Source organism: Rhinatrema bivittatum, chromosome 7 (assembly GCF_901001135.1).
Source record: "Rhinatrema bivittatum chromosome 7, aRhiBiv1.1, whole genome shotgun sequence".
In the NCBI taxonomy this organism is placed as follows: Eukaryota; Metazoa; Chordata; class Amphibia; order Gymnophiona; family Rhinatrematidae; genus Rhinatrema; species Rhinatrema bivittatum.
Window position 1 is genome coordinate 196373831 of NC_042621.1, and position 17478 is coordinate 196391308.

General features: G+C 42.9%; 1 protein-coding gene across 3 annotated transcripts in view; it reads right to left on the reverse strand.

The window, feature by feature from the left end:
- Window positions 1-806: 806 nt before the first annotated feature.
- REEP3 (receptor accessory protein 3) overlaps window positions 807-17478 on the reverse strand; it is a 198133-nt gene continuing 181461 nt past the window's right edge. For all 3 annotated transcript variants that reach the window (XM_029609727.1, XM_029609726.1, XM_029609728.1), the window contains exons 7-8: window positions 3422-3573; window positions 807-2985 (exon numbers count right to left, since the gene is read on the reverse strand). In XM_029609727.1, coding sequence (XP_029465587.1) covers window positions 2932-2985; window positions 3422-3573 — 206 coding nt within the window. In that variant the 3' untranslated portion in view covers window positions 807-2931. The remainder of the gene's footprint in view (window positions 2986-3421; window positions 3574-17478) is intronic.

A 17478-nucleotide genomic window follows, 5' to 3' on the forward strand; every position in this document is an offset into this window, starting at 1 on the left:
CACGGATGTCAGATCATTCTAATGTGAAGCACTTTAAGTTGCGGACTGCCTGCATACTATGCATCATTAAATGCTTTATAAAAATTGATTCAAAATAGAAATTCATGTTTTACACTGCTTGATTCTCCTCTGCTAATTAAGGGCCAGTGGCAGAGCGCTACTTCTTCTTGGGCAGAGGGAACAGCTTTGTGCAGTGAGGGGCCCACTAGCCAGTCGGGTTTTCAGGATATCCACAATGAATATGCATGAGAGAAAATTTGCATGCACTGCTTCCATAACATGCACATTTTCTCTCATGCATATTCATTGTGGATATCCTGAAAACCTGAATGGCTGGTGAGCCCCCAGGACAGGGTTGGGGACCACTGCTTAACGTGATGGGTTGGAAACCAGAAGAACAGGGTTTAAATCACTCGTGATCTTGGAAAAGTCAATTTTCCATTCTGTCAGTCCCCTTGTAGACTGTAAGCTCTTTTGGGTAGAGACCTGTACCTCTATATAGTTTAGAATACAACATCTTGATTTAGAATGCTATATAAATGTCAAAATATTTCCTCTACTACTGGGGCGTGTTTATGAACCAACATTATACATTCTTCTACAGAAGTCCATGTTGGCTGTAAATGTTTTCAGTTGATACAGTCCAGAACAGATATCTGGTAATTGGGCGGGTATGAAATCACTGTAAATAAATAAAACTGTTGCTTTTAAACTGAATGCACATATTTCTTCAAATAGTAGGACTGAGAAAAACAAATTAACAAAAGCAGTTTTTCCCTATTTTAACATGTTTTAAACAAAACCCAAACAATATAAATAAACTTTATTTTTGTTCAGCAAAAATATACATTGCATGTGTCAAACTGTTCATTCCCTGATATTTCACTTGCCATATTAAACAGCAGTGGTACAGTAAATGGGCAATACAATTTCAGGACAAAAAGTTGTCTTGCTTGCACAATTTTTATCAAAGAAACAAGTAATATGGTTTCCTCTGCAGTAAGCATGCAATAATCAAATGCAAAATTTAAAATAAGCAACACCCAAGCTGTTAAAAAATTATAGCAATCAGCAGCTTTTTAGAAAATATTAAGGCAAATCTACATTTAAGGTTAACACAATTTTTTTTTTTTTTTTTTTTTTTTTTTTAACAAATCCAGCCCTAATGACAAAAAAACATGCTTAATGAGTTATGCATATGTCTATGCTACATGCAAATGTATATTCATAATACATCTGTGATAATGTATAAGACTTAGCAATGGTACAAAACAGTTCTTGGAAAGTGCTTTTCCTCCAATATATATGTGTGTACTTGAGTTTAGTGTTATGTTACAGGCCACTTATTTTTATAATAGTACAATTAACCAGCTCTGCACAGTCTCCTCTTACATCTTCTTTAATAGAGGCATTCTCCCAATTTTAATCTTGCGAACTTTAGTGGCCCAATGACCATAGATGTTTGCACCCAAGTTAATACAAGGCAAATCCAATAGATATTACAGCAACTAATCTCTCACATCACTTAAGGGTAAGCCCCCCCAAACATGACTAGAAATGATATAGCGCTGTTTGTATGGTATCCAATCTACAACAGACTTGAAATAACTTCTAGAAGAAATAAAAATACTAGATAGAAGAATTAGAAGTTAGTGTTTTATTACAGATATTCCTTTCCTACCAATGCATAAATTGAAAGAGTTTGAAAATGGAAAACCAAACAGCTTAACATTAGAAACAATGATGGATTAAAAGGGGGGGTGTGTGAGGGGACATGGCACATGGATAGGGACATCACCCAGGGCCCAAGCCTTGGGGGGGGGGGGGGTGTCCCAAAGATGACTGGATTAAGTGTTAGGGAAGGGAAAAGGATAAGGATAAGGGGAGTAGGGAGCCCATGCATGGGGTCCTGCCCAGGGCCCAAGGCAACCTTAAGCTGTCCTTGAATAGAAATATTGGCTTAAAACAATCAAAACCGTTAAAGCCAAAATGAATAGGACAAAATATATCTAAAAGCAAATGGTATTGCTCAATTACTAAATGCAATAACTTAAAAGTAGAGCAATGATATTAAGTATGAATGAAATTGCTTCGGAACTGCTAGGGAACATAATAAAAACTTGATCTTGGGATACCCTTCCAAGTACAGACTCCACTGCCAGCAGTGGCTGCTACAGTATTAAAAATTACAAATAAATTACTTTTACTTAAAAAGAAAGCCTTTCATCAAACTCTTTAAAGATTGTTTAGTTACTTTGCAAACAATTAAACCCAATCCATAAAAATGAAAAATAAACATTGATCTGGCAACACAAGGATTCAATATCAACTACACAAATAGGCAAGTAAGCACAAAAAATCAGAACCAAAATAAAGATGAGAAAATTCAGCTAAGTAAATCATTTACAGTGTGCAAATTTGAAAAAATATCAAAGTGCTGTGTGGATACCACATTTGGAATTGCTATAATTAAAAATGCAAATTGTTAATATGTGCAAGAAAACTGCATTTTAACAGCACTCTCCCAGGAAAATGAGAAGAAAATGTGAATTCTCTTACCCCTTTAAGTTAAATGTTTTAACATTATGAAGAATTAGTTCAAGTATCAAGATACAGAAAAAAAATGTTCAACCATGTTAATGATTTACTTTTTGCAAAGGCCTAGAAGACATAGTTCTTATATTGCTTCCATATCTTACTAGCATTTGATATGCACTCAGAATTTAATCCATCCTAACAGTATAAATCAAGTTAAAATAAAAATGTTTTTAAAAAACAAAGCTGATCAAGTACAGCTATTCTGGCTATCAAAAAATAAGACTTGCCACCAAACAATGTTTTAAATGTTTAAAATGTTTTTCAGATTTTCAAATCCTGCTTAAGTTAAGTTACTGGAATACAGCAGTTGATGATGTTTGTAATGTAAGCCATTTAATACAGCTGTGGCCTTTTCTTTACTTTGTGCTTAAGAGATCCATATCGTACCTGAAAAAGAAAATTATGCCTTTTAACAAAACATCAATTAAGGATAAGACAAAGACATGCAGACATATACAAAGATTTAAGTTAATTATTATTTGATTTATAAATCAGTCTTCCAGAAACTGCACAGAGACATGCACATTATAATTATAATGTAAATATATCAAATATATATTCTGTAATTATATTAACACATTTTCTTCAGTTTTAGTTACTCTACATTGCTCATTTTATTCAAATAGGAATCATTAATGCAATAACTGCTACATAAATGTTTTGTTAAAAAAAAAAAGATATGTTTAGCTTCAATGAGAATGAAAACAGGACTTGCCACCTTTACTAACACATTTCCCTTGGTATCATATATATATGCAAGCCGTTACAAGTGGTAAAAGAAGTCTCACTCTAATGATTCAAGTAATCATTGTATATTACTTACTTCTTTACTCCTCTTCACAACTTTTACAGATCTCATACTCTGAGATCTTCTGAGACCCCTCTGTGCATACATTTCATCTTCTGAATGTGCCCCTTCTGTTTCTTCATCAGTTTTGTCATCTCCAGAATCTCTCTTCAGTGGTATTCCATATCCTATATTAACAAGCCAACAGAGCATCATCTGAATACATTTCCAGTTAAAATGTGTAGAAAGTGTCTATTCAGAGTATCTGTGTGACAAGGAATATAGTTAATCACTTCTAACACATAGATTTCTTACAAGTGGATGTCTGATGTAGGAAAATGAGAAATTAATATCTGATAATTTCCATTTCTCTAATTAAATCAGGTTAATCCACAACCAGTGAGTTATACACTTCTACCAGCAGAAGGAGACAGAGCAAAACTGAGATCACAGTATATATACCCCTGCTCTGACATCAGCCCGCCAGTATTCTCTGCAAAAGCAAACTGTGGACAAGCTAACAATAATTGATTTTAACTATTAACAGACAACCACTCAATCACTTAGCAATAGGAAAAACTGAGTTCAGCCAAAGGGTGTCACATCACTAACCTAAGGACTAAAACTGACACTTACCGGTTATCCCCAGAATGCAGCCACTCAGGAGGACAATAGAGCTATAAACCAGCAGCCAAGGGCGGGAAGGTGGATTAACCTGTCTTCATTAGAGAAAAGGAAATCATCAACTAAGTAATCATTTCTAATTTCTCAGCATTCAGACAGATTAATCCACAACCAGTGGGATGTACCAAAGCTACTCCCAAACCGGGCGGGAGGCTGCCCACAGTCCAAGCAACACCACACACACAGAGGCTGCGTCCTTCCAGGCCTGTACATTCAGGTGGTAATACCTGGGAAAAAAATGTATAAGGAGGAGCATGTCGCTGCTCTGCAAATCTTAACAAGAGACCACAATCGAAGCTCTGCCCATGACACTGCCTGAACTCTAATGGAATGAGCCCTAACCTGTTTAGGCAATGGCTACACAGCATCCATACACATGGCTGTGATAACCTTTTTAACCTAACAGGCTAATGTAGCCTGCAACGCTGACTCACTCTGTTTACCCCCACTGTGGAGAACAAACAGGTGGTCAAATCTTCCTGAGAGGTTTTAATAAACTCCAATCAGATGCCTCGACTTCCAAGGGCCACAACAGATGATATTCACATCTCTCTCCCTGCCCAGCATTGAGGGGGGGGGGGGGGGGGGGATTGATTAGTTCAAATGAAAATCCGAGGCCACCTTCAGCAAAAAAGGATGGAACAGTCAGAGCTGGATCACTCCGAGTTACCCGGAGGAATGGTTCCTGGCAAAAAGGAGCCCGCAGCTTGGACCTGATGTGCAGAACAATTCACCACGAAAAACACAGTCTTCAAGACTTTAACCTTAAGGAGAGATTATACAGAGGCCAAAAAGTGGAATTTGCCAAAATTCTAAAACCAGATTAAAACTCCATGAGACATTCTCATGACTCTTGAAAACAAGCAAGAAATACCATCTGCACCTTAAATGACCCATCCTGTGAGAATTCCAAAATGAGCAGGATCTTAGCCAAACAAGGAAACACACCTCATTCCTCACACTAAGCCTCAATACTCTCCAAACCCAAACGTAATCTAAAGAGGGGAAGAACTTTTGTTCTCAAAGCCAGGTGGAAAACACAGCAGTGGAGATTCCATCTTTCAGCAACCGAGCCCTATCGAGGACCACACCAAAAGACAAAATTGAGATGGACCAATACGAAGAATAGATCCCTGTCAACCGGTAAACGGAGTCTGCCAGGAGCCTCCGCAACTCTGCATACCACAGCCTCCTGGGCCAATCTGGAACCATCAGAGGCACCAGCCCTGTGTGTCCTTCAATCTTCCAATCACTCCGCCGAACATGGGCACTTCTGCTTGAGAGCGTTGATGCCCAACTACTTCAGATATCCCCTTAGACTGAAGAAGAGGAGGAACCTTCGCATTGAGCGATGTCGCCAGCAAGTCTATAAACGGTAGGCCCCAGCAGCCCACTATGAACTAGAATGCTTCTGTCTCTGCCCTCACTAAACCTCCCGGACCAAACATCCCAGATGACCAAGCTCTAAAAAAAGCCAGTGAACTTGCCGACTATTTCGACAACAAAATCACCGCACTCGTAGCCCCTCTCAAAGGGCCAACGCCCCACACAATCCACGCAAGCAACCACAGACCGCAATCAGCTACAGCAACCGCTCTTCAACCCAACACATACACAGCAACGCTCGAAACTCTTGAACCCACGTCCACCTTAGAAATAGCGAATATCCTTAAGAAGATAAAACCGTCCTCTCACCCCTTAGACCATATACCATCAAACCTGCTGAATTCAATACATGACATCATTGCCAAGCCAGTTGCTGAAATCATTAACTGCTCCCTCGCCCAAGGCCAAGTTCCTGACCAGCTCAAGTTAGCATCGCTCAAACCTCTCCTCAAAAAACCTAACCTTCCCACCACAGATCCGGCTAACTACAGACCTATAGCTAACCCCCCTATGCTAGCTAAGATTATGGAGAAAATTGTCAACAGACAACTCTCTGAATTCCTTGACGACAACAATATCCTCACCACTAACCAATATGGATTCCGGAAGAAAAAGAGCACTGAATCTTTATTAGCCACACTAACGGACACCATTATCTTCAATCTTGAAAAAGGCCAACCTTGTCTCCTCGCGCTTCTGGATCTTTCCTCAGCATTCGACACCGTGAACCACCATAGCCTACTACAACGACTAACAGACATCGGCATCACAGGAGCAGCTTTCAACTGGTTTAAGTCCTTCCTAGAGAACAGAACATACAAAGTTAAGATAAACAACAAGGAATCTCACCCCATCCAAGCCAAGATGGGGGTACCTCAAGGATCGTCACTCTCCCCCACCCTCTTCAACATTTACCTTCTCCCACTCTGTCAGCTACTTACTAACCTCAAGCTCACCCATTTCTTATACGCGGATGACATACAAATTCTCATCCCCATCACTGAGACCATACACAAAACCATGGCCTTCTGGAAAAAATGCCTATCATCCATCAACGATCTTCTATCCAGCCTCAACCTGATACTAAACACCAACAAAACGGAAATCCTTATAATAGCACCGGATCAAGCTGCCCCGCCAACATCCAACAACTCTCCAGACATCTCAGGATATGCCACCGCACCTCAAGTCAGAGATCTGGGAGTACTACTAGACAACAGACTCAGCCTCAATAAATTCATAAATAACACTACAAAAGAATGCTACTTTAAATTACAAGTGCTAAAGAAACTAAAGCCCCTGCTACTCTACAGGGATTTCCGCACAGTACTCCAAGCCATCATTCTCCCCAAATTAGATTACTGCAATTCACTCCTGCAGGGCCTTCCCGCATACACCACCAAACCACTCCAGATGGTACTGAATGCCACTGCAAGGATCCTTACCAATGCCAAAAAAAGGGACCATATCACCCCGATCCTCCAGCATCTCCATTGGCTTCCCATCAAATACAGGATTCAGTTCAAAACCTGCATGATGATTCATAAGGCCATACACAACATCTCTCCCCTCAACTTAACCTTCCAGCTTCAACTACACTCTTCTAAAAAACCAACCAGATGGGCATACCAGAACAGAATGACCACCCAACCTGCAAAATCTACCCTGAGGAAACGCGCTCTATCTACAGCGGGCCCGTCCCTCTGGAACTCCCTACCACCGGACCTCCGCCTTGAACCATGCCACACTACTTTTAAAGTGAAACTCAAGACTTGGCTCTTCCGTCAAGCTTTCCCAGAGAGCTAAAGCAAGAAGAACAACAACCACCCTTGTCTTACAACAATAATGTAATGTCCATATTGCTTATATTACTTCAGTTATATGTTCCAAGTTGTGTTCTAAGTTGATCTTAGTTGTTTCATAATTGATTGTACTTTATTTTAGATTATCCGTTTATTATATACGATATGTTCCTTGTAAACCGCCTTCCCGGCGATAGTTATCTCTGTTAAATGTGAACCGGAGTGATATGTATTGTATACAGGAACTTCCGGTATATAAAAACCAAAAATAAATAAATAAATGCTTCGTCCTACAATTCCCATTCTCCTGGATCCAGACAGTCTGCTGAAAAATCTGTTCTTACATTGTCTTTTCCCGTAATATTGGAGGCATACATTTTCTGAAGATGTACTTCCACCCATTCCAAGAACTGGACTATTTCCTGCAACAATTGCTGGCTCTTGGTGATTTCCTGGCGATTGATACATGCCACTATCATCACAATGTCTGACATTGCTCAAAGCACTTGACCCTGCCAGCAGTCAACAAACCACAAGCATGCCAACTGTACGGCACATGCTTCCAGATGACTGATTCTTCAGAGAAACTCCTCTGCAGTCCAGTGCCCCTGTGCCATCAACTCCTGACAGTGAGCCTCCCAACCTTGGAGGCTTGTATCCGTCGTGAGTACCAGTCAGCCCGGTGTTTGTAGGGAAATGTCCTTCCTTAGATGATCCGCTTTCAGCCTCTACTGCATTTGGATGCTAGTCTTCACCAGTAAATGAAGTCGTATCGAGAAGTCCCGACTGTAGACTCCATCATGCCAGCAGTGTGTGCTGAGAAGGATGCATATGTGCCCTTGCCCACAGAGACACTTTTAGGGTGGCTACCATCAACCGAATATCTGCAGGTAAGACCATACCGCCAGGTGAATTGCTTCTATCAATAGCCGCACCTGCACTATCCATTTCTGAATGCGGGCCTCCACCAGGAACACCCTGCCTTGCTTCATGTCGGAACGAACACCAAAACACGCCAGCATCCGAGATACTGTTAACTTGCTCTTGGGCAAGTTTACCACCCAACCTAGAAACTGCAGCAAGGAAACCATGAGGCCGGAAGACTCTTTCCACGCCTTGGCCCAAATTATCCAAATGTCTAGGTATGAGTGGACCAGAAACATCTTGTCTAGACACTGTCGCTACCACTACTAGGACCTTGGAGAAGGTCCTGGGCACAGTGGCCAAACCGAAAGGTAGTGCTAAAAACTGATAATGTCGCCCCAAAACATTGAAACGCAAAAGCAAAGATGCTGCAGCCAAATGGGAATATGTAGATAGACCTGACAATTCAGAGACGTAAGAAACTCCCCTGACTGTAATGTCATTGTCACTGAGCATAAGGTTTCCATGCATAAACAAGCCACTCTCAATGGCTATTGACTTCCTTTAGGACCAGGATGGGTGAAAGGAAACCTTCTTGGGTACAATGAAATAAATGGAATAATGGCTCGTACTTTCTTGTGACATAAGCACTGGAACCACAGCCCCCCAGCTCAGGGGCCTGGGCAATGTAACCTCCACTGCCAGCCTCATTTCCAGAGAGTTGCAGGTAAACACCATGAAGTTGTCCTGAGGAACGCAGAATTCCTGAGCATGGCTGTTCCTTATCACCTCCAGAACTCACTGGTCTGACTTGATCTTGATCCACCCCCAATAAGAGGAGACAGGTGAACCCTTATCTCCAGTTCTAGGAGGTGGGTCGGCACACTTTCTTTAAGGAGGTCAGGATGCATCGCCACCTGAGCCTATGCCTCATAATGAATTACCTGAGCCAAAAGGTCTGAGACCTACTTAGAGGTCGAACCCTCTGAGGAGGCACTTCTCTGTAGGGTCAAAAACTTTTGAAATCCCTAGTACAGCCCCTCATGCCGAAAGAGCATGCTGCCTGCTTTTAATCCTCTGGTAAACGAGGAACTTGGGACTTACCCCACCTATGGGCATTTACTAACTCACTCCCAGAACAAGAGTGATCCTTTAAGGTTAATTTCATAAGATTAGACTTTCAAATTGTAGCAGCTGACCAATCTCAGCCACATCTGATGTGTTGCCGCTAACACCAAAGCCACCCCTCTGGCAGAAAGACGGACCAAGGCACAGCCAGCATCCACCAAAAAGGTGGCAGCTGGCTCCATCACTGCCCTGGTATTCCAACCAGTCTCATCAACTTCCTGCAAGAGAAGCAAACAAGAGCAAGCCACCAGGCTAAATGAAATTCACTGCTATCGCCTCAAGGCCTGTGCAAGGACAGCCTCAACTCTCCCATCCTGTGCATTCTCCAATGCCGCTTTTCCTTCTGCAGGAAAGGTTGTTCGCTTGGAGACTGTACACACCAGCATAATCACTTTTGGAAATTGCAACTGCACTCTTTCGGTCACATCCAGGGGTTACAGCCCTACCAAGGCTTGCCCCTTTTAACATTAGTTTCCGGAGCACCCCATTCACAGCCAATAAAGGCACTAAAACTGGATTCTTCTTTGGTTCAGACAAGGGAACCAACACTCGGCACTCACAGCATCGTCAGTGCTGGGAGATCAGAGCTGCTGACCCACTATATGACTTCCAGTCACGGAGGAAGCTCTCTATCCTCCAGGGAGTAAGGATTGCCCTCTCATCACTAGAGCCAGTGGGGTCTCCATTATTGGAACCCGCAGCAGGCCAGAGAACACTCAGATGCTTATCCATAGTACCACAACATGTGGGATTCTGCAACCTGCACTCCTGAACTTCCAGATTTGGACGGTTCTACCGAACATTAGAAGGGACTGCAGCCCTTGAAAAAATTCCACCCAAGAAAAAAGGCAAAATGATCTACACTAAACACAGGGGGCGTCTGAGATATGTCCACTGAGAAGTCATCCCCTGCTGAAATTCCAGTTAGGGGAGCCTCAAAACCAGGCAAAACTTGGGTCCCATTCCTGCATCTTGTTGGGAAGGGCAGGGCTCAGCCAAATCCAAGGGAGACAACTCTCCCTGTGCTTCCAGGCAGTGCTGATAAGATCAGAGGTGCTCGAATATGGCAAGCAGTGCAAATCACAAGGCACTTAGGATTCTTGCTACCGGTATCATGGATAAGACGTCCACTAGCAGCATGCTTACAAACAAGCGTTTGACAATTGTGCGTCCAACTATGCGTCCTGTACAAGGCAAGCCTGGACAGGATGCTCAAACTTAGGGTGCCCAAGTATGGGATGCCTATATTTAAGATAGTATTTATAAGAAACTCAAGATAGCTGAAAATCCGAAACTGTCAAAATACAAAAAGGTCCAGCTATATGTAGAACTCAATGAAGACTTGCTTACATTGCAACCGTCATACATAGCCTCAATAGAATAATGGCTTATAATATCAAGCCCGTACAACTCTGGGCTTGAATAATCACTAATTTATTAGTGTTTGTTATAACAAAAATGGGAGAAAATCAGTATAAAGAAAATTACTATTTTTCCATTGATTTCCTCTCATTTTTGTTATAAACACTGTTAATTTTTCAGGAAAAACAACTGAAAATTAAGGTCTTTAGATAAAGAGAAAAAGAGATAGTGTCTTGGTTACTGGAAAAAATAAAAATTCAGCATTTCAAAAAAACAAAACAGAATGAGGCAGGGCAGTACCGTAACTGTTCATACAGGCCAACAAAAAAGCTAACACAGACTCTGGTCACAAGGCCTATCCAATCTAGCCACCTCCAATCCCACTTCCTATAGACCTTAATTCAGGATAGCCAACTTTGGCCCTCAAGAGTCACAAATGGGCCTAGTTTTCATGATATCCACAATGAATATGCATAAGATATTTTCAAGCAATAGAGGCAGTACATGCAAATCTCTCATGCATATTCATTGTGAATGTCATGAAAATCAAACCTGCGTGGCACTTGAGGACCACTGAGTTTGCTGCTCCTGTCTTAACTGATTCTTGGTATTCAATCACTTTCTCCACTTAGAGATTTGCTGTGCTTGTCCCATGTTTTCTTGAAATCAAACACTTTTTTTTTGTCTCAACCACCTCCAGTGGGAGATTGTTCTACAGAACCATCACTTTTCTTGTGAAAAAAAAATGTCCTCAGAAGAATTAGGAACAATATGAGGAAATATTTCTTCATAGAAAGCTTGCAGATTTGTGAAAAAGTCTCCCATTGGATATGGTGAAGACAAAAAAAAAAAATGTCAGATTTCAAGAAAGCTTGGGGACAAGCCCAGAGGATCAAAAATGGTCTGCAATAAGTGGGACTGGAGATAAGAAGAATGAATAAGCCTTATGAATTTTATCTTCCAACATGTTCTATGTTTCATTTTAACAATCTTTTTCTTAATTCAAACTTGCCATTACATGCTCTGAGCATGAATGGCACAGTGAGAAGCTATGTATAACCAGCACCACACTTCCATGTTTATTCAGTAGCTTTAACTGAAGAGTCTTTATTTAAATCATAAAGCAATGGTATTCAGACCGTCCTCAAGGGCCGCAAACATGTTGGGTTTTCAGGCTGTCCTTCATGAATACCTAAGAGACAGATTTGATGCACACTACTTCAATTCTATGCAAATCCATCATAAATATATTCATTAGGAATAGCCTGAAAACTCATTTCTGGCCCTTAAAAACAAGTCAGTGAATACTACTGTCTTAAATAGTGATAATAATATTGGGGGTTTTTGTTTGTTTTTTTTCAAATTTATCTTGCTCCTTTGTTTGACATATGATTTCTCATGTGACTATAAAACAAATATAGTGCTGCTACTTATAATAGATATTGTCTGAAGACAGTGAATCAGTCACACAGCTTTCAGAGAGCGTTCTACGAATATCTTGACACCTATGAGCATGCACTGTAGCTCCCACAGCATGCAGCATGCCTCAATTCTCTAATTAAATCAATCAGCTCAACTCCAGAAAGGGAAGAGATGAATCACTGACTGCAGAGAACACCTGCCATAGGTAAACAACCTTGCTTTCTCTGAAGTTAATCTTATTTATGTGGGACTCTCTAGCTCAGGGTTGTCTTCCAACAAAAGGAGGAAACAGAGCGGCTAATGGACAGGAAAAAACCTTTATTTGCAATCTCAATAGGTCCTAGCGTTCCAGGAGCATCAATATTCTGACAGAGTAATTTTTTAGCCGAGTTTCCTCCTGCTCTTTTCTACTTCCAGCTCAACTGCAATTAGACCTGGGATCTAGTGCCATGAGCCTTCAATCACAACTACCTGGGGATTTTCCATTTTATATCCCTACAAGCCGCTGAGCCCGTTAAAACGGGCGAGATGTTTGTTCAGAAAAGTGTAATGAAAGAGCCGAAGAAGATAATTAGTGTTTATGTCTACAGTACACATTTATATACTATGTCTTCTGCGCATTCGTGGCACGTCGATCAGAGCTCTCTCATCCGCGCATGCGCGGCACGTCAGTCAGAGCTCTCTTGTCCGCGCATTTGTGGTACGTCGGTCAGAGCTCAAATATATATATATATTGATACACTCCAACATACTTAGACTGGTTATTGCAGTGACAGTCCTGGCCCAGGGGCCACTAAGTGCCACTCTTAAGAAAGCAGAGTTGCTTACCTGTAACAGGTGTTCTCACAGGACAGCAGGATGTTAGTCCTCACATGTGGGTGACATCATCAGGATGGAGCCCAATCACGGAACACTTTTGTCAAAGTTTCTAGAACTTTGACCGGCACACTGAACATGCCTAGCATGCCACCAACCCTGCATCCAGCAGGAGTCCCCCTTCAGTCTCGTTTGTAGTAAAAAGTACAAGCGAAAAATAAAATAAGAAAATGTAAACGAACCCAACTCCTTGGGGTGGCGGGCAGGTTTCATGAGGACTAACATCCTGCTGTCCTGTGAGAACACCTGTACAGGTAAGCAACTCTGCTTTCTCACAGGACAAGCAGGATGGTAGTCCTCACATGTGGGCGATTAGCAAGCTACAGGATGCCCGAATGTCATGTAACCAAAACACCTAACGACGTGCAACAGGCAAAATAACTGTAGTAGTTTTGGTTAGCCGGGCAGCCTGATCATCTCCCTAGGTCGCAGGAAGGAAGTTGGATTATTAAATGGGAAACAGGTTACATAGGACCGATTGGCCGAAGATGGAATCCTGTCTGCCAGTCTTGTCAAGACAATAATGAGCTGCAAATTTATGGAGGGAGCTCCATGTGGCAGCCCTACAGATGTCAGCAAGAGATATGGAACGGAGGTGTGCCACTGACGTTGCCATTGCTCTTACTGAGTGTGCTTTAATACGTTCCTGCAGAGGAAGTCCCGCTTGATGATAGCAAAAAGAAATGCAATCCGCTAGCCAGGTAGATATGGTCTGTTTGTCTACCGGAGTTCCCAATTTGGTTTTTATCGAAAGAGAAATAGTTGGGTGGACTTCCTGTGGGCTGCAGTGCGATCTAAATAAAAGGCAAGAGCGCGTTTCCAGTCCAAGGAGTGTAGAGCTCGCTCACCTGGTTGTGAGTGAAGTCTTGGAAAAAAGGTAGGGAGAGTTATGGATTGAATTAAGTGAAAACAAGAAACTATTTTAGGGAGAAATTTAGGGTGAGTACAAAGTATCACACTGACATGAAGAAATCTGGTATACGGTGGGTATGCTACCAGTGCATGTAGTTCACTGACCCTACGAGCTGATGTTATGGCTACCAGAAAGATTACCTTCCAGGTGAATGTCGAAGCTCGCAGTAATGTAAGGGTTCGAAAGGAGGCTTCATAAGTCGTGCTAGAACAACATTAAGGTCTCATGTGGGAACTGGAGGGTGTAGTGGAGGCTTAAGTTGTAGTAAACCTCTCATGAAGCGAGCCATGAGTGGTTGCGCTGATATCGTGGTATTTCCTATACCTTTGTGATAAGCAGCTATAGGGCTAATGTGTACTTGGATGGAGGAAGTTTGTAGGACAGACTCCGAGAGATGCCAGAGGTAGTCCAGGAACCTTGTTATGGGATAGGAAAAAGGTTCTATTTCCTTTGTTGTGCACCACGATGAAAATCTTTTCCATTTTGAACGATACGATCTTCTAGTAGAAGGCTTTCGTGAAGCTACGAGAACTTGGGATACACTGTCAGAAAGATTTAAAGATTGCAGAATCAACCTTTCAACATCCAAGCTGTCAGGGATAGCGAATGGAGGTTGAGATGATGTAAAGACTGCTGTTCCGCGTTATTAGCATTGGATCTGTGCCCAGTCGAATTGGTTGCTGGACTGATAGGTCGCGGAGGGTAGGAAACCAAACCGGACGCGGTCAGTGAGGGACTATGAGAATCATTGTGCCCCTGTCCTGTCGTAACTTCACGAGAGTCTTGCTGATGAGTGGAAGTGGAGGGTAGGCATACAGGAGACCAGTTGACCCGAGTGGGCGAAAGCATCCCGCGAAGATGTCTTGTGATTGCGGTGTAGAGAGTAGTATTGACACAAAAAGGTCTATTTGTGGATGACCCCCACCGGTGAAATATGCGGTTTGCTACAGTGGGATCCAGGGACCATTCGTGGGGATGAAAGGTCCGACTGAAGTTGTCCGCTATCACATTGTCCATGCCTGCCAGGTAGGTCGCTCTCAGTAGCTTGGAATGGGAGAGCCCAGGCCCAGATCTGCGCTGCCTCTTGGCACAGTAGATAAGAGCCTGTGCCCCCTTGTTTGTTCAGGTACCACATTGCTACCTGATTGTCTGTTTGGATCAGGATTACTTTGTTTGAGAAGCAATCCTGAAAGGCGAAGAGGGCATATCGAATTGCCTGGAGTTCCAGAAAGTTTATCTGATGCTTTGCTTCTGCCATGGTCCCGATTCCCTGGGTTTGGAGGTTTCTGACATGGGCCCCCCAACCCAGGGTGGATGCATCTGTCGTTAATATGATTTGAGATTGTGGAGGTTGAAAAGGTAGTCCTATTAGTAGATTGGACTCCTGTATCCACCAAGCCAGGGAGAGACGAAGTTGGTTGGTGACGTGGACAATGTGAGGCATCTTTTGACTTGACTGGGACCACTGGGATTTTAAAGTCCATTGCGTCACTCTCATGGCCAGTCAAGCCATGGGAGTTACATGAACTGTGGACGCCATGTGACCCAGCAAGGTCAAGAGATGACGAGCCGTAGTGGTTCGGCGAGATTGCACTGATTTGGCTATGGTTGATAATGAGCGTGCCCTGTTCTCTGTGAGAAAGGCTTTTGCCTGTATGGTGTCTAGATGTGTTCCTATGAACGATATTGTGTGCGATGGAGTCAGATTTGACTTGGGGTAGTTTATTAGAAACCCCAGTGATTGGAGTGACTGAAGTGCTTTCCTCTGAGTATGAGCCGTGCCAAGCCAATCATCTAGGTATGGATAGATGTGGACATTGTTTTTTCGCAAATGGACTGCCAGGCATTTTGTGAATTCTCACGGAGCTGATGCGAGTCCGAATAGTAGTACATGGTATTGAAAATGATGTTGACCAACTGTGAATCTGAGGTATTTGCGATGAGGAGGGTATATCGCAATGTGTGCGTAAGCCTCCTGAAGGTCTAGAGAGCAGAGCCAATCTTTCTGTTGTAGTAGTGGAAGTAGTTACCATTCTGAACTTTTCCTTGTTGAGATATTTGTTTAGAGCGCGTAGGTCCAAAATTGGACGAATGCCTCCAGATTTTTTTGGAATTAGGAAGTAGCGAGAGTAGAACCCTTGACCCCACCTTTGTCGAGGTACTGGTTCTACAGCATTCAATTGCAGAAGGGTCGAGAGCTCCACCTCAAGGTGCGGGGAGTGAATGTTTGGACTTGTGACTGGACGGGCAACCCGTTCGGTGGTATAGTGAGAAAGTTTAGATGGTATCATTGACTGACTACAGTTAGGACCCATTGATCCGTCATGATGGTGTGCCATAGATTGGAAAAATAGCACAAACGACCTCCCACTGGAATGGAAAGGAAGGGATTGGCTGCTGCTCTCTACGAGAGAGTCAAAACCCCGAAGCTGGACCTGTTTGTGGGGCTGGTTGCGCTTTTGGCACTCTAACCTGACGAGCCTGACCTCTTTGTGGAGGTTTAGATTGTCGAGGACGAGATTGAGGTGGATAATACCTTCTCGGTTTGTAGGCAAACTGTCTAGGATCTTGTCTGAAAGATCTTTTAGTGGTGGATGGATAATCTGCAGGAAGAGCAGACAGCTGATGCAAGGTGTAATGATGGTCCTTTAATTGCGCAACTGTTTCTTGAATTTTAGTGCCAAATAAGATGTCACCGGTACATGGAAGGTCCACTAATCTGTTTTGGACCTCTTGTCGTAAGTCAGAGGACTTGAGCCATGCCCAGCGTCTAGCACTTATGTCTGCTGCAGAAACCTTGGAGGCGGTATCAAAGATATCATATACCGCCCTTACCTCATGCTTGCCAGCATCAAGACCTTTGAGGAGGATGTTGAGCCCTTCTTGATATTTGTCTGGTAGAGATTCAGAATACTCTTGGACCCTCTTCCAGAGATTTCTGGAATATTGAGTCATATACAGCTGGTATGCTGCTGTGCGTGCTATGAGCATTGATCCGTGGAAGACTCTTCGTCCGAAGGCATCTAACGATTTCTGCTCTTTACCTGGAGGTGCCCAAGAATAAGGCCTGGATCTTTTAGACTTCTTTTGAGCAGACTCCACAACCACAGACTGGTGGGGCAGCTGTGTTTTTTGAAACCCCAGGGCTGACCTCACTAGGTAAATGGCATCAGCTTTCCTGTTTACTGGAGGAACTGTGCCAAGATGTTCCCAGTTACGGTGTAGCAAGTCCAGAAGCACTTCATGAACTGGGACTGCCACGACCTCTTTAGGTGCATCGCCAAATTGCAACACTTCAAGCATTTTGTGTCTGGCACCCTCTTCTGTTTGCAAATTAAAGGGAATGGTCTCAGACATTTCCTTAATGAAATTTGCAAATGTCAAGTCTTCAGGCGGGGAGCGACAGCATTCCTCTGGGGGTGAAGGCTCTGAATCAGAGTCTGTAGAATCATCCCCCCAGGGATTATAATGTTGATCACCAGAACCTCTAGGACCCTCAGGTTGATGTATAGGTCCAAATCCAACCAGATCTGGAGGTGGCATCAACGGGGGCACAGAGGATGGTGATGGCATTGGTGTTCTTGAAGGATGCTGAGGCAGTAAGGACCCCGATGGTCCTTGAGTTGGCTCCGGCATTGGTAGATTTGGTTCCTCAT